This window comes from Antechinus flavipes, chromosome 1 (genome assembly GCF_016432865.1).
Source record: "Antechinus flavipes isolate AdamAnt ecotype Samford, QLD, Australia chromosome 1, AdamAnt_v2, whole genome shotgun sequence".
Classification (NCBI taxonomy): domain Eukaryota; kingdom Metazoa; phylum Chordata; class Mammalia; order Dasyuromorphia; family Dasyuridae; genus Antechinus; species Antechinus flavipes.
The window spans coordinates 699755549-699782131 of record NC_067398.1 but is presented as its reverse complement, the minus strand read 5'-3'; the positions used below and the strand labels follow the sequence as shown (position 1 = coordinate 699782131).

At 44.1% G+C, this 26583-nt stretch overlaps 1 protein-coding gene across 3 annotated transcripts in view; it reads left to right on the top strand.

Moving 5' to 3' along the window:
• The window catches only part of TBX5 (T-box transcription factor 5), a 56536-nt gene that overhangs the window by 2463 nt on the left and 27490 nt on the right, over positions 1 to 26583 (top strand). Inside the window, exons 1-6 of one of the 3 annotated variants that reach the window (XM_051972861.1) lie at positions 162 to 318; positions 3512 to 3687; positions 6601 to 6695; positions 10137 to 10256; positions 10975 to 11122; positions 17509 to 17661. In XM_051972861.1, the coding sequence (XP_051828821.1) occupies positions 3541 to 3687; positions 6601 to 6695; positions 10137 to 10256; positions 10975 to 11122; positions 17509 to 17661 (663 nt within the window). In that variant the 5' untranslated portion in view covers positions 162 to 318; positions 3512 to 3540. Of the gene's footprint in view, positions 1 to 161; positions 319 to 3060; positions 3688 to 6600; positions 6696 to 10136; positions 10257 to 10974; positions 11123 to 17508; positions 17662 to 26583 lie in introns of those variants that run through there. The other 2 variants (XM_051972859.1, XM_051972860.1) reach the window with 2 other exon arrangements.

Sequence of the window (26583 nt, the reverse complement as noted above, 5' to 3'; positions counted from 1 at the left end):
TATTTGGAGTTTGGAGGAGGAGGAAGGGAGACAGGGAGAGAGAAAGGGAGAGGGAAAGGGAGAAAGAAAGGGAGAGGGAAAGGAGAGAGAGAGAGAGAGAGAAGAGAGAGAGAGAGAGAGAGAGAGAGAGAGAAGGGGGTGGGGACGCTGTTGTGGTTAGATTCGTGGGTGTAGCTTTTCTGGCCGAGTTTACGGCTAGCCTGATATAGCAAATCTACACGTAAATAAACAGCGGGCCATGCCTGAGCCCCCGCCTCATCGGCGATCTCTCTGCTAAGAGGAGGAGAGGTGCTAAATGCACCGACTTCAACAAACAAGGTAATTACTGGGCCTTTCCCGCGGACCCTTTCCCTCCACCCCTTAACCCCCCGTCCGCCTGTCTGTGGGTCTGCCCGGGTTAGCGAGCCAGCTGGCTGGGGTCAGGCTGGGTGGGGTGAGAGCAAAGGAATTTCCCTGGTTTCTTTTCGTGCCGGGTTGGGGGTGGGGGGCTCAGGGCTGATCCAGCAACCGAAGGGTGGGGAATCCCAGTGAGATTGGGCCCGGCGAGCCTGCCTCATCTCCCGGCTTGGGAAGCCAGGACCAAGACCCCCGCCGCCTTGTTCGTCTCCCCAACCCCCCCAGTCCCCCGCAAACCTCTCATCTCTGTCCCCCGCGGATCCAGATCACGGATCGAGGAAGCGGTTGCTCTGAGTGTGCTAGCCCGCACCAGATGCCGGCTCGCCTCCCCGCCAGACCTCGGCCTGGTTCTGTCAAGCCGCATATCCTTCGTCCCTTCCTGCACTGAGCTCCGGAGCAAATGGGGCTTGAGCTGATGTCTGCCCCTCCCGCCAGCTCGCCCTCCTGCTGCTCTCGCCGCCGCCGCCGCAGCAGCGTTGGGATAGGGCTTGCCGAGGCCGAAGGGTGCGTGTGTTTGTTTGTGTTGGTGAAGCCGCCTAAGCGCTCAGCCCCAAGCCGCGGTGGGGTCTCCCTCTCCGGGTTAGCTTGTCTGTCTCCCGCTGGGCTCCCCTGTCTCTCTTCTGGCCTTCCCTGTCTCCCTTCTGGCCTCTCCTTTCCTCGCTTATCTCTCCCTCTCCAGCCTGTTCCTTTCTCTGCCTAGCTGCTCTCTCTCTCCAGGCTGACATCTCCCCTCCGCTGATCTCTCCCTCCCCATAGTTCTCGGTTGTCTCCCCGCAGACCTCTCTCCTTTCCCTCTCATTTTAGGACTGATTTCTCTCTCTCTCTCGATAGCTTTCTCCCCACTGATCTCTCCTTCTCTCTGCTAATCTCCAGGCTGATCTGTCGGCCTCTCTCCGATGATCTCTCTCTACGGTTCCTCACTAGCTTCTTTCTCTCCAGAGTAAGCTTCATTTCTTTTGTTCCGATCGCTTTCCAGGCTTTCTGCGCCCTTCCTCCCCTTACCCATCAGCCTTTCCTCCTGTGCCCCGACCGTTCTCTGCACCCCAATCTGCCGTCTCCCGGGCTTTCTCAGGGAACAGCCAGGGCCCCTTGCTGAACCTAAGGATAATTATTAGTCCCTGCGTTAGAGAACCCCTGGGTTCAATGTCTTCAGAGACAGAAGTTATAGGTGGTGGGGATAGCGGGATGCGGCCCAGCTCGGCTGTCTTGGTTTCTGCACATCTCGAAAATCCCCTGGATTTGGGTTAAGCTAGCCTTGGGATTTGGACCTGGCTTCCCTGGCTCCCCACTCGGGTCTCCTTTATCTCCCATTGATTTTGGAAAAAAAAAAAGATGAAGGATAATAGGAGGCTTAGGAAACGCCGGCAGCCCGCAGGGTCCCTTCCAGCGCGTTTTGGGAGCCGCGGTTATCTTGGTCAAAATCATCGCCGAATCCATCATCTCCTTCTTATCTGTTTTGATGGAGGTCAGAAAGAAACAGTCTTAGGACAAGTGACTCGTCCGTTATTATTCTTTGATTTTGGAATACTCTCTCAATCGTTTTATGGGTGGGTAAGATGATTGCTTTCTGGTCACAATAAAATGTAGTTATTGTCGCATTGATATTTGAGAATGAATAAGAATGACATTTTATTCTCATCTTTTAAATTCGATGGAGTTTGGAATTTAATTATCATTGTTAATAAGAGTGACACGATTATTATTCCTTAGACTGATAGTGAATTCGTTTTCATTCTTCACGATACTATAACGGTTAGAATGATCTTGCCAAATGGGCAGAGTAGGAATATCAGATCTTTCTTCACGGTGTTGTTTGGAGTGGGGTGTGTGTGTGTGTGTGTGTGTGTGTGTCGACTATACAGATGTTTTTGCGTAGAAATTGTTCGTGCAGAGGACTACACTCATCTCAGATCAGGGACCGAGGGCACCGCTGGCTCTTAGGTTCTTCAGGCCGGGAGGCCCTAAATTCATTTCGCCTTTCTGCGGTCTTCCGTCGACCGCGTTTGGAACCCGCTCGTTCTAGAGCTGGCGAAATCGTGCACTGGACCCTATTTATTTGTATCCTAGGTAGACGTTTAGGATTCGGCTAATCATGGCCGTTGATCTCTTGGTTGGCAAGCCCCAGGCCTCTAACCCTGCGTTCTCTTAGGGGGTCCCTTGAGAGGCCTCGGGTTTGAATGTGACGGTTACACTCGTTTGTGAACTCGAGAATATTAATAGATCTCTAGCCATTCGTCTAAATCGGAGATGTATTCGGTTGACCGTGTGTGACCCTGGCCTCGTGGTCCTCCTCTGAAAAATGAGAGATTTGAAAGAAAAGATCACCGGGGTCCCTTCAGAACTTAAGCCCCTAGTCCTGTGACCCCACGATCCGAGGGAGCCACTGCACCGAGAGTCTGTATAACCTCATTTCCCACCAAAAGCCTCCTTGCTCCGAAGGCCACCTCTGGTGGGCACCGAGGGGGGAAAATATATATATTTTATTTGCACCTGATTTGCACAATTCGGGACAGTCTTTCGAACTCAAGGCAGGCGCGGCCTGGCCAAGGATGTTTTTTAGCTCACTTTTTGCAAGAGACGGGTTATAGGAGAGCGTCGTTTTCGGGGGGGGGGCGGAAAGGGGGGGGATGAGGTCCAAGGAGTCAGACGGAGAGGTTCGGAAGGAGGAGTCAAAGGCAGTCTCCGCCAATCTTGTTTAAAAAAAAAAAAAGGAGCGCTGGATTTTTTTGGGTCCTACCCAAGCGCTTCCCAAAATACCGAACTCTTATCTTTATTGGCCTTTCCAGAAGTCCAGACAAATTTGACGAGCAGCTTGCTTATCGCCGCGCAGATAGGTCGCTTGCCGGCTCCTTCTGTCTGACGCGCAGCATTTCACAAGATATTGTGCCCAGTAATAATAATTATAATTACAATAAACCAAAGACACTCTGGTTTGGAGCAGAGGCGAGTAGGTGCTGGAGAGCCAGGCCACGCAGACCTCCCTGGGGCCGACCCTCTCCGTCAAGTCTTCCCTGAATCTGCTCCTTTCAAGCCATCTGAGCATTTTCCATTTTTCCCTTTTCCCTTTTCCCTTCCCTCCTTCCACCCGCCCTTCCCTCCTGGGCTGCGGCTGCAGCGGAGGACCCAACGAGGGCAACGCGGACCATGGCGGACGCCGACGAAGCCTTTGGCCTCCCCCACACGCCCCTGGAGGCCGAATCTAAGGAGCTGCCTCCCGAGGCCAAGCAGGAGAACCCTCTGGGGAGTAGCAGCAAAGCTCCCGCGTCTCCTCAGGCGGCTTTCACCCAGCAGGTAAGCTTGCTCCGGGGACTCCCGTGGAGCCCCCACGCTGGGAACATCAGCTCAGGCCAAAGATCCGAGGCTGCATTTCTCCCTGAATCCCATCAACCCCACGGGGGGAACTCTAGACAGCTTTCCGTGGCTTCTGGGTTGGACTTGGTTCGTTCGTTTATTTATTTGTTTATTTTTAGAGCTTCCTCCGCCCAAGAAAGCACAATGATCAGAACGAGAAAATAATTAGGCAATCGAGGCCCCCAAATTTCCTTTTGAAACAGCCCATCTGGTAGGAAACCAAGCCGACGTCTCTGGTTAATGCTCTGCTTCCCTTTGCGGGTGTAGACGCGGCTCTGAAAAGCTCATTAAATCGGGAGGTCAGCGTTCACTCCTAGACACACTTTGAGAAATGGTTTTGACCCTTCCTCAGATCTTCAGAGCGGTTGCTCTTGGAGGCTCTCGCTTCTCCACCCCTCCTGCTTTTTATTCTCTTTCATTCTTACTCTTCTCATTCTCTCTCCTCCCTTCCTCCTTCCCTCCCCCCATCTCTCTGTATCTCTGTCTCTTTTTCTGTTGTACGTGTCTGTCTCTGTCCTCGATTCTCGTCTCTCCTCTTATTTATTTATTTTTTTAATCACTGGAGAGATGTGCTTTTGGAATCATTTACCGTGAATTTGGAGAAAGAAATTGACCTGAGACTCGCTCACGCTGCAACAGGGATCTTCTTCCAGGTCTTTTACCTTCAGACCGGCGAGGACCTGTCTTAATCTGGCTCCGCTTGAACCTAAGCCTTTAAAAGGAAAGTAGGCCAGAATGCCTGGGGTAAATACAAGAAAACATATTGTTCTGTCTTTTTAAACTAGAGAGAAACGGACAGGGTTTTAGAGGTCTCTGTAGCTCTCTCTCTCTCTCTCTCTCTCTCTCTCTCTCTCTCTCTCTCTCTCTCTCTCTCTCTCTCTCTCTCTCTCTCTCCTGCTCTCCATATCTTTCCTTCCCTTTTTCTTTTTTAAGGGCCTCATATGCTGAATGTGAAACGAATTCTGCTAATGTGAGCCTTGGATTTATACAACCTTTTTATTAATGTGAATTTTATTTCCTTGAAAGGTTCTCTTTGTGTATCTCTATAAATACACACATACTCGTTACAAAGTCTGCTTCAGCTTTTGCATACAGTGAGGGAAGATGATAGTGCCTCATATTTGGATGCTGAATTTGTTTATTTAAAAATAATTTTAACCATCTTTTATAATAATTTTATAGTTGCAAAACTCAAATAGATTTCGTTTCACAATGTGGAAGTTTTAAAATTAAGATCTAAAACTGTAGTCGGGCTCCATTGTAGAAAACTTCACATGAATATGTATATGCATAGATAAATATAAGCATATTTATCTATGTATATTCTCACATGTATGTGAATTGCCTTATTTTCTTGCCTATTTAGAGACTGACTTTTCTTTGCTGAAGCAAAGAGGCAAAGAGGTTTCGATAGATGGGGGTAGGTGGGTCTGCCAGAGTAGGCCCCTATATTTCATGCATGGTAGCAATTCTCCCAGTGCATAAAAATGACCTGAGAACCCCTGGGCCTTTCTAATCACTGATTATTGCTGTGAATCTTACTCATAATTTCATCTAAGAGCAGGTAAGGTTTCTAAGGAGTAAAAGTAATTTCTTTTTTTCCCTTTCCTTCCTTCCTTCCTTTTTTCTCTTTTCCTTTCCTTCCTTCTTTTCTTTTTTCTCGTTCCTTCTCTTTCTTTTTTCTCGTTCCTTCTCTTTCTTTTTTCCTTTTTTCTCGTTCTTTCTTTCTCTTTCTTTCTTTCTTTCTTTCTTTCTTTCTTTCTTTCTTTCTTTCTTTCTTTCTTTCTTTCTTTCTTTCTTTCCTTTCTCTCTTTCTTTCTTTCTATCTTTTTTTCATGGATACAGTTTACCTAGAATGCCTGAGTTACTAGATAGCATTTTCTTAACCCTTCATTCCCTCATTCCAATCTCCTTCCCATCAGCCTTGTGATTGTATCCAAGGTTCCTGTAAGGTGAACTTGGAAACAGTTCCCCCTTTTGAAATAAATAATTTAAAAGAGGTATTTAAATAAAGTTTAGTTAGTTGTTCTCTCCGTGAATGTGTGCATACTTTTGTATTTATGTGTACATATATTACATGTATATGTGTGAGGATGTTGTTCAGGGAGAAATTTTATCAATTCAGTCCTACCCCATTCAACTTGATGACCGTTTGGAGAAGAGATCTTTGTCAGAAAGGGGCCACTTCTAATTTTCTTAAAAGGATGGGGGGGGGGGAATTCAATTGATCACAAACCTCCTTTAACTCTCCTTATATACATGTGTCTGCGTGCATGTACTTTTAAATACGTCTGTTTCCATTAGAAAGTAACTTAAGTTTCTTCTATTTTCTTTCTTTCTTTCTTTCTTTTTTTTTTGAAATGGGGGCTTCAATTGGCTATATTTCCGTTTCTTGTCTCACCCTCTGACTAGTTTATTCTAGCACTCACTGACTGGCACTCCCTTTCTCATACCTCGGGCACAGTCAACATATTCCACAGACACCAACCTAAAAACGGAGGGTTCTTCACCCTGCTGCCACCTCCAGGATGCCTACCTGGTCTCTTCCTTTGATTTGCCCAGAGAATACAAGAAGGGGATGAAGGAGGGAGGGACTACTTTCTGCTCTACCTTCCTGGGGCATCTATCTCGGGCTTCTGAGAAGCCTGGATCTTCATTCCACACTGTAGGCAGGGGACCAGCTCGGATAAGGAGGCCTGCAGAAAACTGAGACTTGGGTGTAAGAGTAAGAAAGAGTAGTGGTTGGGGGGGGGGTAAGTTTATCATTTCCCTTTGGGACTCCAGGACTGAGGTGAAGAGCCAATGGGGATTTCGATGGCTTTCTGTGGTCTTATTCTTCTTCTTGTCTTGCAGGGCATGGAGGGGATCAAAGTGTTTTTACACGAGCGAGAACTGTGGCTAAAATTTCATGAAGTGGGGACCGAAATGATCATCACTAAAGCAGGAAGGTAAGACATTGATTGTCTTGGTCTTAAAGAGAAAGTCGAATGTGAAGAGTATGAGGAGAGAGAAAGAAAAGGGAAGGGGGAGGGGGAGCCTATTTTTATAAAAGGCAAAAAAAGAGATAAATTTTCACTAGTTACTTTTTTTTTTAACCTTGTGAAAATTCATCCATTGATCTCAGACAAACTGGAGGAGAGTCGGGGGGAGGGAAAGTCAACTCTTCAGCTCCGGAAATTTGGCTCCTCTTCCACCTCGTATATAGACAGAAGAAAGGGCTCCAGAGAGCATGATATCTTAAGGGATTAGTAATGAGAGAAAGAGAGAAAAGAGAGAGAGGGAGGTGGGGTGGGGGAAAGAGAAATCGAGAGAGGTGAGATTGAGAGAACGAGATGCGGATAGGCAGTCTGAGGGACAGAAGGAAAGGGAAGAAAGTGGGGGGCTGGAGGGAGGTGAGAAACGAGAGCGATTGAGAGAGAAAAGAGGAGACAGTGAGATCAACATAAATGAAAAAAAATAGGAAGAGATGGGATTGGGGGAGAGTGGGAAGTATTGAAGGAAAGATCGAAAGAAACAGGGTGAGGCAAGACAGAGGGAGAAGAAAGAGATTAAGGCAGAGGACAGAAACTTGGAAAGATGAAAAGAGGGAGAAATGAGGGATGGAGAAGAGAGAGAATGAAAGAAAGAAAAGAATCAGAAGTTTGAGAGATGGGGGAAACAAATGGGAGATGAAGAGAGAATGGGGAGACAGTGGGAGACAGAGGAGAGAAAGAGACAGAAAGAAAGAGACAGGGAAGGAAGGGGAGAGAGAGAGAGAGAGAGAGAGAGAGAGAGAGAGAGAGAGAGAGAGAGAGAGAGAGAGAGAGATTCCATTTAATGAAGCACGAGTCCAAATTTTTTTCGCTCCTCTTCCCCCTCCTTGCCCCCAAGCTTGGCATCTTTCCAGGGTCCCACCCGTTTGCCAAATCCCGAATGTTGAATGTATTCGCTACCTCTCTCATTGTTTATAGGAAGCAGCCGAAGCCTTTGAAACGTAGACGAGGCTCTGCTGAGCTCTTTATACAGACACAGATAAACACGGCAGCTCTCACAAATAGACACTCACCCCGGAGTCGCTGTTAAAAGCCCTTCAGGGCTGAGCGAGAAGGTTAGCCCGCCTGGCGGAGGAGGCTCGCCTAGTGTTGCTTGCCCCGAATTCTCCTCGCCTGGCTGATTTAAGGAAACCCACCCCCAGCCAATCCGTGCCCTCACCTCGGACTCTGACCGGTGATTCCCCACTCCCTTCCTCCGGCCCCGGGTGCTGAATGGACTGGGGACCGTCTTCAAACGGATCTGACTTGCCTAAGGCCTGAAGGCAGACAGGCTCTGGCTCAGAGGGGAAGGATCCCTTCACCCCTCCTCCCCCCCTTACACACCCAAGGCCTGTTCCGCAGTAAACTGGGAGAAATTTGACATTTATTATTATTTGGAATTAAACAATGTCTCTGTCCCCGCCACGCCGAAGGGCCCGAGTGATATATTACCGGTCTGTTTACAGTAAAAAAGAAAGGGGAAAAAAAGGCAGACTTTCCTCCTATTCCGTTTTGGAAGCTGAGGCCATGGGCCCAGCATAGTCTCCAGGAAAGATTTCACTATAAAAGGATTGCAAACTACCCTTCCAAGCTCAAACCGTGGTGCATAAACATAGGGAGACTCTGGTTACCTTCCGAAGAGAATGGAGGGAAGCAGGAGGGGGCGGACGCCCCCTCCCCAGTTTGGCTTCAAATGCTCTTCCCCCCACCCCCCTCACCTCCATCCTGCCTGCCTGCCTGCCTTTGGGAGGCAACACCAACCGGGCTCCTTTCCCAGGCAACTGGAACCCGTTGTCCCAAGGAGACTGTCGTCGACCCCCATGCAGAACTCACAGGCAGAAGCCTGATCTAGCCAGAGAGCTAAGAGCTATTTGTATCTTTTCCAAAAGGGATAACGTTTTCGGTTTGCTCCCTCCCTCCCCTTGATGGGGTCCAAGCAGGTTAGAGACCATTGGAGTGAGTGCAGAGTTAGGGTGGAAGAGAAGGGGATAAAAAAGGAGGGGAAAAAGAGGATAATGAAAAAAGAAAGAGGAGAGGCGAGATACAGAGACACACAGAGACAGAGTGAGATACAGAGACAGAGACACCCACACACAGAGACAGAGAGACACAGACACAATGTAAGGAGGAGAATGGGGGAAGGAAGAAAAGGAGAGAGGGAAAAAAAGGGAAAGGGGAGAAAGCAAGGAGGAAAAGAGGCAAATGGGGGAATCAGTTTCAAAATTACAAGCGATGAAATAATAATATTTGGAAAGCGCTTGGCACAAAATAAGAGCTTAATATACGCATATGTTCCCCTTCTTTCTCCCCTTTCCCCAGCAAACGGGTCTAGGAAGAGCATTGCACTGATCGGGAGAAGGCCTACTGCCTACTGTCTCTGTGTGTGGATGTGGATAGTGCGGGTGGGGTCAGAATGAGACATCTGTAAATTCCCTTGGGCGGTGGGCATGTGTGTGTCATTTGGGGGTCTCCCCGGGATCCTGCGTGCACGTGTGTTTCCGGGGTCTCCACGGGAGCCCGTGTGCACGTGTGCACTCCCAGACCGTTATCGCCACCAGCAGTAACAACTCAAAGAGGAGAGGTTACTATGGAGCGAGCTTCCTCCTTCACTTTCCTGAAAGACTTGCGTCCGGGAACTAAATTTAGCAGGAGCTAAGAAGTTGAAATGGATGTGTGTGTGTGTGTGTGTGTGTGTGTGTGTGTGTGTGTGTGTGTGTGTGTACGCGCGCGCGCGCGAGCAGGGAAACGGTTGTAGTGGTGGTGAACTTTCTGTATTCCAAACGAATCAACAAAAAGAGGCAGCCTTCTTGGCTTTTCCTTCTTCGAGATCGCGCCGTAGTTCTCCCCCACTACACCTCCTCTGTTCCTTGGCCCCCGCCTCCATCCCTGTTCTCAAAATAAGCAGGAAAACCTGGGCTGGATCAGTACTGGCGTGGATTTGGAAATCGGGCTTTACCCGGGATCAATCCCTTCTGCTGCACCGTGTGATGCGACAGCTCTGATCTTTATATTAGTATTAATCAGTTATTCTGTCTTCTCCCCATCTCTTTTTCCTCCTCCTTTTCTCCCTTCAAACCTCCTGTTCTCTCTTTTTTGTCTCCATGCAAATCTCCTCTTCCTTATTTTTTTTGTCTTTTATTACTGTTTTTCTCTCCTTCTTTCCACCCTCCTTTTCTTCCCCCTCCTCCTCTTCCCTTTGTCTTTCTTCTCTCTATATCTCTCCTCTGTCTCTGCTTCTATCTCTCTATTGCCCTATCTCCTCTTTCTGTTTTCTGTGTCTGCCTGACTTCCTTCACTTCCCTCCTTCTCTTCCCTTTTCCCTTGGGTCCCTCTTTCTTTTCCCCATCTCTTTTGCCTTTCTGCCTTCCCTCTCTTTAGGCGTATGTTCCCCAGTTACAAAGTCAAGGTCACTGGACTGAATCCCAAAACGAAGTACATCCTGCTCATGGATATTGTACCAGCTGACGACCACAGATACAAATTTGCAGATAATAAATGGTAGGCATCTGGGGGAGGGGAGAAGATATGTAGACAGAATTCCAGTCCCACCCCCATTATTTCCAGATACATGGCCCTACTTACAGAGCATATTTCTAGGTGAAAGAGGTGTTTCTTAACATAAAATCTGCACAAGGCTATTTATTTTTTTTAATGAGTTACCTGCTTTGAACATGACTTTTATTAAACCACAGACTTGGTATTTAAGTGAGCTAAAGGGCTAGGGGAAGCCGGAGATGGCAGAAGGGACCTAAGGGCCTTTTTCTTGGAATGAGAGAAGTCTTGAGAGCACTTGAAAATCCCTAGAAGGGATTTCTGGCTCCTGTTTCAAATCTTTGGTGATTTGATTGAGGTGGCATTGTGACCCAGGTGAATTTAAGGGTGCCAGAAATGAAAGAAAGATAAAAATGGGAGGCAAGGAAAAATGAAGCCCTGAGTATGCAAAATGGGGCTTGCCCTAGGAGATGGTGAGTTCCTGGCAGAGCATCATAAGAGTTGCAGGGGAGGGATTATATTAGATCCACAGTAGCTTGAAGGAAACAAGAAGAAAAAAAAAAACATTCTGGATGAGAAACAGAAGGCCAACTTTCTGTAGTGTAAAACGGCCTTTTGATATGAGCTAGTGGCTGGCCAGGTTCACTTGGTGGGCTGGACTAAGCTGGGCCATTAGCCTCCTTGGTGCTTGGACTCAGTGGACTGGAATTTCCTTTGGGGCTAGGTCTGTGACTGGGAAAGCAGAGCCTGCCATGCCTGGACGGCTGTATGTGCACCCCGATTCTCCAGCCACAGGTGCCCACTGGATGCGGCAGCTGGTCTCTTTTCAGAAACTGAAGCTCACCAATAATCATCTGGACCCATTTGGACATGTGAGTAACAGGCATCTGGTGTTGCTAGCTCTTCTTCTTGTCTTTCTCTAGTCTCATTCCTGTCTGTTATTCCTCTCATTCCTTTCTTGATTCTTCTTTTCCTTTATCCTGCTACATTCTTCCTTCCTTGTAGTCCTCTTCTTTTCTATTCTTTATCCCTTTCTTCTTTTTCTCTTTCTAATTTTCCTCTTTTAAAAATCGATCCCTTCTTTTCTTCCCTTCTTTTTTCTTTCTTATCTTTCCCCTTTTTTGTTCCCTTTCTATCTTTCCTCTGTATTCTTTCCCTTTCTCTCTCCACCAACTCATCTTCCTTCCTTGTCTCCTATGACAATTTCTGTCCTGGTTTTGCAAATCCAAGTTTTAAACTGCCCAGTAGAGCTCAGCCTGGGCACTCTTATCCAAGACAACATTGCATCCATATTCCATCTAGCATCCCCCAGATTGGTCCCTCTGTGGGTAATAGGAGTCTAGAGAACTGAGACTGGGATTTGTTGACTTGGGCAGCAATGCTCTTTCCCAGTCCAGTCCCAAACACAGATCCCTATCAGCTTATGAATTGTATACTTGGCTTGGGTCATAAGGACCTTGGGGAGAAAGGGAGGGAGCTGCCAGATTTTTGGTATACTGATTCATCAGTCACTGGGGACAAGCTGGACCTTTAACCATAATTGTCATAGAATCCAAAAGACAGGTACAAGACCTTGAGTCACTGTTAGAATGTCATTTCCTTGAAGACAAGAATTATGCCTTTTTTCTATTTCCTGAGGCAAACAGGAGGCCTAAGTAGTCAATGAATATTTATTAAGCACTTATTATTTGCAGAACCCTATACTGGTTGCTTGGTGGGGGGTGATAGGGAAGATACTAAGTTTATGAAAAACCCAGACTTTCTCTTAGTCCTCCATTTGACTAGTGAGTAAGACATCAGAGTTATAATATATGATAACAAGTACTTTAGGTAGGATGGAAGCAAGTCCCAAATAAGGTATAAGGATCCTGATCTACCATGAAGATGATGATAATAATGTTAACAATAAAGGCAGAAATTATATACAGCAAAGCATAGTGTGCAGTCAGGAAAACCTGGATTCAAATACTACTTCTAATTTATACTTGCTGTATGATCTTGGTCAAGTTATTTAATTCCTAGTGATTCCTACTGCCCCTAAGCACCTCTCTCTAGGGCTCCCTGACACCTTTCAGGAATCTTTGAGATCAAAGCTAGTCATAATAATATTACAACATTTTAATTTCCAACATGGTAGCTATCAGTTGATATGACCACATAAAAGCTTCTTGGTGGGAGGGGGTTCCTCAATAATGATAATTCTAAGGGGTCCTGAGGCCCAAACATCCTCACAATTAGCTGATCTGTATGTATAGAGGAAGTATTCTCTAAGGCACTTTTCCACACCAATGAATTACAGACCCAGACTGTCCTGGCAATGGTGTCCTGGAATTGACATTTACGTAGCAGCACTTCTGTATGTCAAAGACTTTTATATAAAGTATTTACTGGATAAAAAGCTGAATTGGGAACAGGAAGACCCAGGTTCAATCCTTGCCTAAATTGCTTACTAGTTGTGTGCCAGTGGAAAAATCACTTAACATATCTGTAGCTCAGTTTACTAGTGTAAAGTGAAGGGCAATAAGGTGATAAAGTGGATAGATTGTCTTACCTCTTGTCATGAAGACCTGAATTCAAAACTCATTTTTCTGACATTTACTAGCTGTGTAACCCTATCAAGTCATTTTACCTATTTGCCTCAGTTTTCCCATCAGTAAAATGAGGGTGATAATGGCTTCTAATTCCCAGGGTTGTTGAGAGGATCAAATAAGTTCATGACTGTAAAGGTCTTAGCAAAATGCCTGGCACATAATAAGTGCTATATCAATGTTAACTATTATTCTTATTAACAATTATTCTTTATGGCCTCTAAGGTCCTTTCCAGATCTAAATCTAATAGAGCAGAAGTAAAGTAACAAGAGAGGAAGACACTAACAGCTGGTAGCACCAGGAAAGACTTTTATGCAGAAGGAGTGTTGGAAACAAGCCCTGAACAGCCTTCCTATTTCATTTCTCTAGACCAACCACCTTCCAAATTGAAGCAAAGTGAATTAAATAGATCTACTATGTGATAAAAATGGTCCAGAAGTCCTTGAATCTCTGTAAAATTCAGGGAGGTATGTGTAGGTCACAACCTCCACCTGAGGAAGGGTGTGGGAAAGGGCTAATTCTGGGACTCCATCAGGTTTAAGATTATTTGAACTCTTAAAAAAGTCCTGTGAACTGTTATTCGTGTCCGGGGAGGAGACTAATGTTGTTAGGGCCTGAAGGCCTGAACCAAATTCACTGGGGCCTAGGCAGGAAGGAGAGAGTTTAATGGGACTTGGGTGAGGTGTCTCACTTAAAATCTTGACCTTCCAAATGGAGTCCCACAGCCTTGTTCATTTGTGCTCCCAGGAGAGTGAACATGATGCATTTTGGGATGTGGGGCCCTCTGAGAAGCAAAAAGGCCATATTGGGACAATGAAAAATACAAGGGAATTGGGAAGGAAGCCCAGGAGAAGGAGAATAGACCCCACCCCATCCCCACCCCCATTCCCTCTCAAGGTCCATGGGGCAGGAATATGGTAAAGAACCCAGGACTGAAGTAAAGGGGTTAAATCCCGACTGCTGTTTAGTGCTTGTGTATGATTTTAGTAAGTCATTTCTCTACCCTTCAGTTTTTTTTTTTCCATCTGTAAATGGGGATAGGGTAGGTGTTCAATGATCACCTCTGAGGCTTCTTTTGAGCTTTAGATTCTATAAAAAGAATAATGGCTATTAGATAGTGCTTATTATGTTCCAGGCACCGTGTTAAGTACTTCACAATTATGATCTTATTTGATCTCCACAACCTTGGGACATAGATGCAGTTATTTCTCTCTGTCTGTCTCTCTCCATTCTCTCTCTCTCTCTCTCTCTCTCTCTCTCTCTCTCTCTCTCTCTCTCTCTCTCTCTCTAATTTTTCCAAAGATATGCAAAGATACTTTTTAACTTTCGGTAGGTGCAGTTATTATCTCCATTTTTCAGGTGAGGAAACAGAGAGGAAGTGCCATGGTGGGGTCACACAGCCAGTAAGTGTCAGAGGCCAGATTTAGACTCCTAGCTCTAGACAGAGCACTCTATGACACTGTAGCTTTTTTTTCCCCCCTCAGGAGGGACACTTTGGCCTAAATATGTGTACATATGTTATATAATACATGTACATGATCTAATACATAGACACATTTGCATGCATGTAGGTCACTGGACTGATTGCTTGAGTCTGGGCTTGTACCAGCAATTGTTTTTCTGCACTTCGAGCCTGGGAGTCCCAGTGTCTCCCCCCCCACCATGTTTCCGTGGAAGCAAAATATTTACAGGGTGAGGAGGGAGCATCTCTCAACAATTCCCCCACCCCTATCTGCTTTTCTGAAGCAGTTTATACTCAGCCTGGGCTCCTGTGACATCCTCCAGGCCACTCCAAATAGGGTTCCCGGGTTAGCAGCAAGCTCCTGTAAAGTGCTCAGAAATGATCTCTTCTTCTAAAACTATGGTTTACTCCCCCATACGGGGTCTCACAACCGAATGTGGGGGTCATGGAATTATGTTTATTATCAGTAAATATTTTTATATACCTATATATTAGGGTCATGTAAAAATTTCTCGAGTAAAAAGAGGTCTCTAGTGGAAAAGTTTCAGAAGCCCCGATCTAGTCCATCTAACCCCCCACTTCGCTCCCTGCCTTCGTGTTCTTCCCCCATTTTGTGAGCTCAGAGAGGGGATTAAATTGTTAAATATCAGTCAGGGAGAACAGAGGGGCATCGAGCTCAGGTTTGGGGGCTGGTAGTAAGTTATACCTTTCCTTCCAATCCCTAGAATTGGGGTCCAAGGGCCCCAGAATCCCGCATCTCTTGGACGTTTCCCTCTTTTAAGGTTTGCTCCCCGGGCATCTCGGCTGCATGGGATTTTCTCAGATGCACTCGTGGATTGTCCGCAGTGATGGCCTTCAGGCCTCCCTTTTCCAATTGGTGGAAACTCAGAAACTGCCCCCGTCCTCCGCTGACTCCCAGAGCCCCAGCTGGGGCTTGGGCCCCCGGTGGGGGGCCGCCCTAATGAAATTAAAGGCCATTAGATCGTTCCCCCGTTGATGGCCAGCGACTGCCCCTGGATGTCAAAGCAATTTGGTTAAGCCGGGGCGATGGCAGCGCCGGCCTGGGGGCTCCGGCGGGCCTAGTGCGCCCAGCTGCGTCTCTCGGTCGGTCGCCAGGGCGCCCGGCTCCGCGTCGCCATCGGGCCGGGAAGGGAGGGAGGGAGGCGGGCAGCCCGGCGGCCGCTTCCCGAGATTAGAACGGAGCTCGGAGTCCGGGGCATCTGCGGCATCCCAGGGCACGGCTGGCCCCTCCTCACCTTTCACCGGGCCCACTCCTATCCCCAAAGGAAGGCTGGGAGAAGAGCTTTACCGCCTTTGTCTTCCTCTTCCTTTAATCCCCCCTCCCCATCTTTCTCTTCCTCTCCTCTTCTTCCTACTATTACTCCTCATCCAGACAGTCTATTTTAATAACCGTTCTCTTAGAAAGGGAACTGGAATTTCTTTATTCCTACTTTAGAAATAGAGACATGAATATTGACACCCACAAGTTCATCTGTAAGGCTGAGAATCATAATACCAGGAAAGACTAGTTGCAAACAAAATTTGTTTTGTTGCCCTCCTAATAGATAATAAATACTATAGGTAAACTGTTTTGCAAATCTTAGTGCACCATTAAAGAAAGATCTGTCGCTATTGCTTTGATAGCAGCTGTGTAGAAAACACAGCCTGCCCTCAAAAAGCTTATTCTCTGTTAGGAAGTCAGAATTCTGGAGGAGCATTCGGTAATGTGGGTCTGTTTCCCTTTTTCCAGGACTTTTTGGATCCAAGAGCAGCTTTCTAGCCACCACATTGTTATTATTATTGTCATTGTTAATAAAGTGATCGTTTGGTAATTAAAAAAATGACCTCAGCATGAAAAATACATTCATTGGTGTTTTAATGAATTTTTTTTTTAAATTAGGGATGCTAAAAATAAGTTTGCATTTATGAAATTATTCATTTCTTATTTACTTACCTGCCCTCTTCTCATCAATCACTGGCTTTAGAAGGAGAAGCCCAGGAAATGAAATGAAATGGGTTATTTTTTATATACTGACCTGCCCTCTTCCCATCAGTCACTGACTTTAAAAGGGAGAAGCCCAGGAAATGAAGTGAAATGGGGGATAATAATGAGACAGTGAAGTTAACAGAATCTCCTCCCCTGTTACATGCCACTTCAAAACCCAGTCTAAATAAAGAGATGGTGATGGAGGGAGAAAACATAATCATTCTAAATTGAAAAGGCAGACAATTTGGTGCCTACGAGTATCCTAGATGTGCTTAGGAAATTGCGTAAAAAAAACTGAGAAAATTAGGTGTTGCAATGGTCAATTAAAATCCCATTGGGAGGATTTGAACAGGGATCTTAGTGATTTCAAATCTACTACCAAAGAAGTCAAATCAGCCCCCTGGGCTTTATGAGATTATCTATGGCAGAACCAGATCAAAATGTAAATGAGAATAATTGAACAAAATAAATGAAAATCTATTGCAATATTAAAACAAAAAGATCTTCTGGGTGAAATCTAAAAATCAACCCCACAGATTTATTTTCTAGACGACATCACTCTAGAGTTCAAATCTGTAGGGGGAAATTTGTTTTGTTGCCCTCCTAATCAACTCTACTTGACTTTTCCATTTCCCTGCTTTTTTCTGACTTTCTGTACCCCGGAACAATAGGCTTCATCTCATATAATGGGGACTCAAGGAAATCCATTCCCAACCCCCACCAGGTAGCCAGGAGACCAAGCTGTGAATAGTACCTCAAAAGTCTCAAGTCCCCTTCGCCAGGCCCCAGCTAGACTTCTCTCTTTCCCTTTCCTCCCTTGTTCAGTTCCCAGGTTGTCATCCCAGTTTCCTCCCAAAAGGAATCATGGGAGCTGACTATCATAGTAGTTATTTAAGGTTCTCTGAGCAGGGAGTTAATTTATTGAGCAGCATTTATTAAGTATCCTGATTTACTGTTGTGTGTACCTTTGGGGATACTCCCTCAACATTGTCCAGGATATTTCTGGTGAAAAATGCCATTTGGAAAGAAAAAGAAATCTTTTCCACTCAACTATTTGCCTTTTTCTCTGTTAAAAAGGACCCCAAACAACCAAACATACAACGTATATAATGTTGTTATTGTTATTATTTTGCAAAAGGTTGTCTTTAGTAATTTCTAACGATGCTTTCTGATGCAGCCTGGATTTTTGATTCTTTTTCTTTTTTTGAATTTGTTTTTAGATTATACTGAATTCCATGCATAAATACCAGCCTAGACTGCACATCGTGAAAGCAGACGAAAATAATGGATTTGGCTCGAAAAACACAGCCTTCTGCACCCATGTCTTCCCAGAGACGGCTTTTATCGCTGTGACCTCCTACCAGAATCACAAAGTAAGGAGATCCGTTTGTTAAAACAGCCCCCTGTATACTGTACACACCGCTCTAGCTCGAACCCAGGACCGTGCTTCTCGAGGAAACACCTGTACCGCTTCCTATGGCATTTAGAAAGCTAAAGAACAGAAATGCAGACCGTGATCCTCTCCGTCCCCTCCTGCCCTCTCTGTCTGCCTCTGTCTCTCTCTGTGTGTCTGAATCTGCTCTTTGTCTGTTTCTCTCCCATACCCTTCTCTCTCGGTCTCTCTCCCCCTCCTCTTTGTGTCTCTGCGTTTCTGTCTCTGTCTCTCTTCCCTCCTCTTTGTCGGTCTCTCTCCCCCTTTTTCTTCGTCTCTCTCTCCCCTCCTCTCTATCTCTCTATTTCTGTGTCTGTCTATCTTTCTCCCTCCTCCCTCCATCATTGGGTGAATCCCCTGCCTATTCCATGTACGCTCCCTAAGTATTTATACTCCGCAGGGGGTGCTGCTCTCGAACTCCCATCATAGGCGTGTAATCTCAAGGCAATCTGTAGTTTGTAACTGTCTGTTTTTCCAGTTACACGCAGACCCCTACAAAGAACAACAGTTTGTACCTACCCCAAGGGGAGCTTCAGAGGCAGTTAAGTTTACTAGAGGAAATACCGGCCAGGAAAATTCTCGCAGGACACGCTCTGTTCCAGCACCTAGTCTCTTCCCGGCCCTGTCAGCCGGGGCCATTCCCCCAAATAGCTGACAGGGAACGAGGTTACAGTTACCCCTTTGCCGGGGATCTTTGATTCCCTTCTTTTCAGGAGGAAATAACACATTCCTTTACAAACGTTCAAAAACAACCGCAACTGTTTTTTTTTTAAATTTTTTAATTTTTATTTTTTCTTTGCTTTGCGGGTTATAGTAAGATCATGGATTCAGAACTGGAAGAGAACTCAGAAATCATTCAATCTAACTCTCTCATTTGGCAAATGGCGAAACTGAGGCCCAGAATTTAAGTAATATAACTAAGGATCACATAGCTAGTAAGAAATAAAATGTCATATACCTGCCAGATATAGTTATTATCCTTGGTATTCTCATATTAGTCCTACTATATATTATCTACTACTACTACTACTACTACTACTACTACTACTACTACTACTACTACTACCTACCTACTACTACGACCACCACCACCACCACCACCACCACCATCATCACTACCCTACTAGAGACTACTACACCACTCGTTTCCCTGTCCCTATAAATTCCCTATAAACTCTTAGACTGGGGTTGAAGCTCCTTTCCTTTATAACAAAGAATTGCTAACCCATACAACTGAAGAACTGGTCAGACCCATATGAAACAATTCACATTTATTGTCCCGTCTTCCACCCCCTTCCCCCTCTTCCCCCAGAAGTAGGATAGAACATTTCTAATTAGTACAAAGAAAAGTGTTTCAGGGACTACATAGACTGGGATGGGGGTGGGGGAGCAGTGGAGAGGGAATAGTAAATTAACACCTTACAGCCTTCAGCCCATCTCGTGATGGACCGACCAGGACTATGCCGGACACAGCATTAAACATATGATCCATAAGTAGTATAAGACATGGAGAGAGACCGGGCGGCCAGTAGAGCTGGCTTCTAACCCAGCCTTTGCCACGTACTAGTGGTTTTGAGAAAGTGCTGAGTTGGGTTCTAGAAGGAGTTGTCTGCACAGTGAAAGGAGAGGCGCCGTCCTTGTCTCTCTCTCTCTCCCCACCCCCCTCCCCACGCTTAGGTAACAAGTATCCAGCCTTCCGGGACCCCTGCAGTGATTTTATCCCCACGCTTCGCCATGTCAATTTCTGTAGTTTCACTTTTCTCTGCTTGTATGCACTCGGTATATGTTTTGGGGGAATGTTTCTCATAAAGAGGATTTGCAAAGCCAGGGATTGAAAACACGAGAGCTAGCTAAATCTCCTTAGCTGGGGGAAAGGGTGGAGCCCCATCTTTTATTTCCCGGAGGAGGAAGATCCTCTTTTCCTCTATATCTGACCTTCAAAAGTTGAATCACATTAAATACGACTTCCCTTACCTCTAGCAGAGAAGCGTCAGCCCAGGTGTTAAATGCTATGGAGCAAAGCGGAGTCTCCCGGGGTGGCTTTGGGGGTGGGAGAGAGCGTTTGAGATTCCTCCTTTTATCGTTCTTGATTATCGAGGAAAGGTGAGAAAGTTGGGGCCGCGCCAGGGAAGGAGCAGGGCTGCAGGTAGCAGAGGAGGGAGCGTACGCCCTTGCCCGAGGCTCCTTTTCCCGACGCCCCGACGTGAGGCTGTCAGGAACGGCCCTGCCTATCTCACCGCAGCCCGGAGCTCCCCCCCCACTCCCCACCCCCCTCCACTCTCAGGGAACTAGTCCGGCAGAGACCCCAGAGGTGCGGGCAGCGTCAGATAGAAGGGACCCCTTTTCCTTGTCTCATCCCAACCTCCTCCCCCCCCCCACCCCCGGTAAAGGAAGCTCTCCGGTTGGGTGGTGCAGACCCGCGGAGGGGCAGGAAGGGGGTGATTATGAAATGATGTGGTTAGACTCCAGCTGGGGACTGTCAGTGCCTCCGCGGCGCACATGACCGATGGATTTCCCCAAACGCGATGGCCAGCTTCTTGGCGCTCAGCTCCGTCGGGGACATTAAATAGGCGGGCCAACAGCAGCTGCCCGCAGAGATCTGCTTGTCGTAGGGAAGGCACTCCAGGGGCCACGGAATGAGACAGAGGGAAACTAGATCCCCAGGAGATTCCAAAGATGGTTTGGAATTCAGCCCCGGTATTCTATCCACTCACTGCACCATCCATGATACAGAATATAAGAGGAGATACATTTGCAAAATTATCATGTGTGTAAATGCATATGAAAATAGGCAGTATTTGACAATTTGACAATTATATGACAATTTCAGAAATAACTACTCAAGTATGAAGATTAGGCCGTAGAAACTTGTATTTAGAAAGATGTGCACCCTGATATAGGATAATTGGGGACATATATGGGACATATATTCTATGAACTATATATTCTATATGTTTGAACATTCTTAATATATAGGATAGTTGGGGACATACATGGGACATATATTCTATGAACTATATATTCTATATGTCTGACCATTCTTACCCTTTGAATGTGTATACACATTGGGCCATACACAATGGTATACATGTGACTTCATGGATTGTTTTTCAGCATAACCATCATTGTCTGTGTAATAGATCTGGGAAACTTTTACACGAGTCTGTCTAGTGAGGTGTGAATGTGTGTATGTTTTCATCAAACCTTCCCTGACCTTCTCTAATCAAACAAGATCTATGATATATCCCTACTGATATCTATATCATCTATCTTTATCTCTGTCTACAGATGGGGTGTGGAGTGTAAAACTATTGAAATCCCAAAGGAAAAATATTCAGGGAATAGTAAGACACAATTGGGAAAAGACGGTATCCCCCTCCCCCCCTCCATTTCCTCACAAAACAAAGCAGCATCTGTCTGACTTTGGAAAGTTAGTCTGAGGCCATACGTGATAAAGGCTGAAAAAAGTGTTTTTTCCTCCAATATTAAGGTTTGGGAAGAATATTAAGATTATGCTTTTAATGTGCCGTGTGCAAAAGGTCCTTTCCCTTTCTCCCTCACCTCCACCCCTTTTTCAATCTAATCACATATGGCACATTCTTATCCTCAGTCTGTCCATATGTAAACACAGATCATGTATGCTTGAGGTAGTACTAAATGTTCTCAAGCTCGGGTTCCTTAACTACACCTGGAAAACAGGCTTTTTAATTTCTAGCTCTCCTCTGCTTCCTGCTGCTCCCACCCCCAGCTCTGTGTCCAGGAAGACAATGGGTTAAACCATGTGGCCTGGTCAGTTACTAACCAACTAATTAGTACCAAGTCCCAAACTCATCAGATTGATGGTGGGTTATATTCCTCCAAATTCTCCTTTAGACACAAGACAACATTCATTGCTTGTAAGTCAATTGCAAGATGTTTGCAGTTAAAATCACATCATCGTGGTTGAAAAAAATCAATTTTCCCCTGACCCCCCCAAAAGAACCTACCCACAATTTAATTTAATTACCGGAGGCAGTATTGTATGCAGTAGAAAGCTGAGTGCATCTAGTTTTATGGGGCATGAATTTAAATTTTGATTTGCTAGTAGTTGGATGATGTTGCGCAGGTTTCATTCCCAACTTGGGCACATCATCATCTTTTGTAAAATCAGGGTGTCCCCAACCAAATGGCCTCCAAGGTCCCTTTGTAGCTTGAGGTCTAAGATCCTACAGTAGGAAATTCATTTGTGACTCTTATTGCTTAATGGTCTTGCCTGTGGTCACTGAACTGGGATGAGAGGTTTTGACTGTCTCTAAGACTGGCCCTCTCTCAGTGGGCCACTTTAGCACTTAAATAATAATAGTAACAATAATTAACATTTAAACAAAAATGGAAAGATTTCAAAGCATTCTTGATAATTTTTTTGTATCTCTTTAGTATTTATTTTTCTATGCATACATAATTTGCCTTTGATGGAATGTAATCTTCTTGAGGGTAGTGATTGTGAAAGTTTTGTGTCTGTCACTCTAGAGTTTCCAAAAAGGCTTAATTTAATTGACTTGAATTTAATTTGACATATATCATTTATTGACATACAAAATATCATTCATGTCTCACAAATGCTTGAATTTGGCCAAACAGTGGGTGAATTCAATACAAATGTTGAGAGCTTAAAGTCTAGCATTTGGCCAAATTTAAGTCCACAAGGGAGAAGTCTAAAAGTTTATTGACTGAATCATCTAAGTTGTTTTTTTTTTTTTTTTTTTTTTTTGCATTTTAAAAAAAAATCAATTAGATTGGCTATATTAATGATGGAGCCTATTAAAAATTCAGATCTGAGTCCATATGCCTGTTCTGGTCTAGTAAAGAGGAAAATAGTTTGATTTGAAGACAGAAACTCTGGGTTCAAATCCTAACTGTGTTATTGCCCAGTTGTGTGACTCTGAGTAAATTATTTTGCCTTTCCTTCTCTGGAAAGTGATTAGGCAAGACAATATTCAGAATCTTTCCCCTATTCCTACTACCATGACTTCTTAACGTAGGGTCTGTGAATATTTTTCAAAAATATTATGGTAACAATATTTTGATATAATTTGTTTCCTTTGTAATATTATGTATTTTATTTTATGCCTTTTAAAATCCTGTTCTGAGAAGGGGAGTCCATAAGCTTTACTAGGTTACCCAAGGGGTCCCTGACCCACAAAAAATAAACTTTCTTCTGAGTCAACCAACCAATCAAAATTTTTTATTAAGGGACTACTGTGTGCCAGATACAGCGCTAGACACAGGGAATAAACTATTCAGTTTCTTCTTCCTCTACTTGAAGGCACAGCTGGAGTAGAGATATAACTTATTTCCCCAGATGCTTTATAGTCTAAAAAGATATTTTAAAATTTGAATCTTCCCCTAGCGAGACTGACCCTGAAGCCGGCTTTTGGAAAGTTTTCCCTAAGTTGTCAGAAGCTCTAGGCCTGAACCCAAGAAATATTTAGGTGTTAAAAAAGGTCACGTGGATGTTTCATTTCCTCACTAGTCCAACAATGACTGTGTATGCTGAGCAGGTTTATCACCCCTTATATTAACTTCCTTTGCAGTTGGCCAAGGCTTGGTCGCTGCCTAAGTCATTGGGTAACTGACTCATATTTATTAGGTTTTAGTTTTCTGGTGGGGATCAGGAAACTACCCCCTCCTCCCCATATAGAGAAATAATTAAGATTTTTTGCCCTCCTGAGAATTCTTTTCAAAAGCAAGAATTTGAAACAATTATTCTCATTAATTTTTACAACCTCTGCCTTGCCGGTTGGACTTAGTATTTATATTTGCCCCCCCTTTCCACTCCCCAACCTGAATTCTCTCCCTGGGATATCTGGTTTAAGGCTCATTTGGGGGGAGTTGTTTAGTATTGTGGGCAGGAAGGGCCTGTTACAATGGTATACTTGGCATGGATATGGACATCTGTGCTGTTTAGATACATAAGAACGAGTGCTTATATGCAGAAGATGGAATACCTCCATTTAGCTAATCCATTAAGATTTGCAAAGTTCTCTACAAACTGAGGTCATCAAATTCTCACAAAAACCCAATGAGGGGTGATATTGTTAGCCTAATTTTGCTGATTAGGAAACTGAGTCTTGGAGACATGGGGTTAAACTTGATTTGAAATGAAAATGAAATTAGTGACTGAGACAAGATTCCAAACCAGGTTTTTCTACCTCTAGGTATAATTCTACTCTTTACTGAGTTTCATTGTCTCTGAAAAGTCAGCAAGCATGGAGGGAAGAGGGAGCCGGTATAAGATGGAACTTCTGGCATATGTGAAAATTGCTGGCAAAAGAAATATGTACATTTCATTTTGTCTCTGTGTAATTGACGTCTATCTATATGCGGAGACTATATAGATATTAATATATACACGTGTGTATGCACACATTGTACAATATACACACACATATATATCTTTATGTGTATATGTATATGTATTTGTGTGTATATATGAGTATATGTATATATATGTATATGCATACATATACATATATATAATCTATTTAATAAAGTAAAAGGGTTTGTTGATCCACACACATATGTCAATCACTCAACCAATCTGGGTTTATTATGCACTATTATGCACCAAGTACCCATGCTGAGTGCTGGGGATATAAATATAGATAATGAAATAATCCATCCTTTCAAAGAAATTGCCTATATATGTGATTAAACAGATTCATATTCTACTGAAAAGATAGAAAAAATAGGCAAAAAAAAAAAAAAAAAAAAGCTAGGGAAGCATATCAGTTATGTGGCCACAGGTAAAGCTACTTAAGTCTATTAAGCTTGTTTCCTTATCCATAAAATGGGTATAGTAATAAAGTCATTTCCCTCCTCACAGGGATATTGGGAAACTCATTTGAGACAATGCATTCTAAAGGTTTTGTAGACCTCAGAGTGTAGAAATTTCAGTTGTTATTGTGAGAAGTGCCATGGTATAATGGATGACGGAGTAGAGATATCCCCTTTTTGATATTTACTAGCCGTATAAATTTGGACAAGTTACTAATCTCCCTGGATCTCAGTTTCCTCATCTATAAAATGAGGTTGTGGACTTCATGATTCCTAAGCACTTTTCTAGCTTTAGAACTACAATCCTGTGGTTGCTAATATGGAATTCTTGGTCCCCTGACTTTGTCACTTGTTTTCTGTGTGACTTTGGGCAAATCAATTAGCTTCTCTAAAATTGTTTTATTCTGTTTTCTTCTGTGTAAAATAGTAGTGATAGTGGTATGTGGAAGAACTATATGAGTTTTAAGATCCCCTCCATTTCTAAAGTCAGTGACACTTCTGTTAGTTTTAAGTGGAGGGTTTGTTGCACTAACAAGAGCCTTGCCTGAAAAATGAATCTTTGGGTTATAAACCACATATCATAGGGTCACAGTTCTGGAGACAGAAGACATCTCAGTGACTATCTAGCCAGGCAAGATAGATACCATTATGTGACTTGTCAAATGTCAGACAGTATTCTGATTTCTTTAGGTGTCAGCTGGGGAAGGGGAAGAAGTTTTAGTGCTCTTTTGTACATTTCACAGTTGAAAACTTCGTTTCCAATGTCCTGCTTCAGTGATTTTGCAGTTCTTTGGGAATTTTCCAATGTCCTGCTTCAGTGATTTTGCAATTTTTTGGGAATTCTTAATCTCTCAACTTCCTTCTTTTTCCTCCCCAATCCTCTTCTCCTTAAAAATGATGTAACTTTCTGAGTTTCTCCCTACCTTTCGATAATTTATGATTAATTAGTTTGAATTTCATTATGATAAAAACTTCAGTGGGGAAGACAGTTTCTACTTGTTTTGTGGACTTTTGACTTCCTTAAAATAGCCCTTTGGGCAGGTAGGTTGTTTAGTGGAGAGAGTGCTGGGCTAGGAGTAAAACATATCTGAAATCAAATCTGACTGCAGATATTAGCTGTTTATCCCTGAACAAGTTATTTAACCCTATTTGCCTGCTTAAATTCTGCCTCTTATCTTTAGTAACAGCCTGAGGGGTGGCTAGTGAGCTTCTGAACTTCTCACTTATGAAAGGGGATAAGATTGAGGTCTCACAGGGTTGTTATGAGAAGCAAACAAAACAAACAGTGTGAAGTACTTTACTGTCAATGTCAGCTGATAGGGTTATCTTTATTTTAATGGATGTATGACTTATCATAGATGGGTATGCATGTCATGTATATCTTATCGAGCATTTTGTATATATGTATATGTATCTTTATATATGTGCACATATATGCATACACACATGAGTATGTATGCATTTGCTTTGTATCCCCAGACCTTAGCATCATGTCAGGCACAGATGACTGATTGGTACCACATTATGCTATCTCTCAAGCACAGGATAGATTTATGCATCTATATACATATATGTATACATACATGTGTATATATACACATTGAAACAAAGACAGACAGAAATAAGTATATACATGCCTGTATATACATGTGTGTAAAATCAATCCTATACCTGATATGAGAGCATGATGCCGTATCTATCAGTGCATCATCAAGTATTTATTAAGTGCTAACTATGTGCAGGGGCACTGCAGATAACAAGCAAAACAAGTACATTGTCCTGATCCTCAAAGAACTCATATTATAATGAAAAAGGCCACATGCAAATAGCTATGATAATTATTATAGATAAGGTAAGTGGAAGGTCTTTCCGAGGGAAGGAAGTACTGGTCTGGGGAGGCAGAGATAGAGAGACCTCCTACACAGTGGGAAATTTGAGTTGAGTCTTCAAAAAAGCTCCATTGAAGTTTTGGTTTTGATATTTTTTGCGTATGAATTTGGACTATTCACTTTATTTTGAAGTGATCAAGGGAACTCATTATGATGAT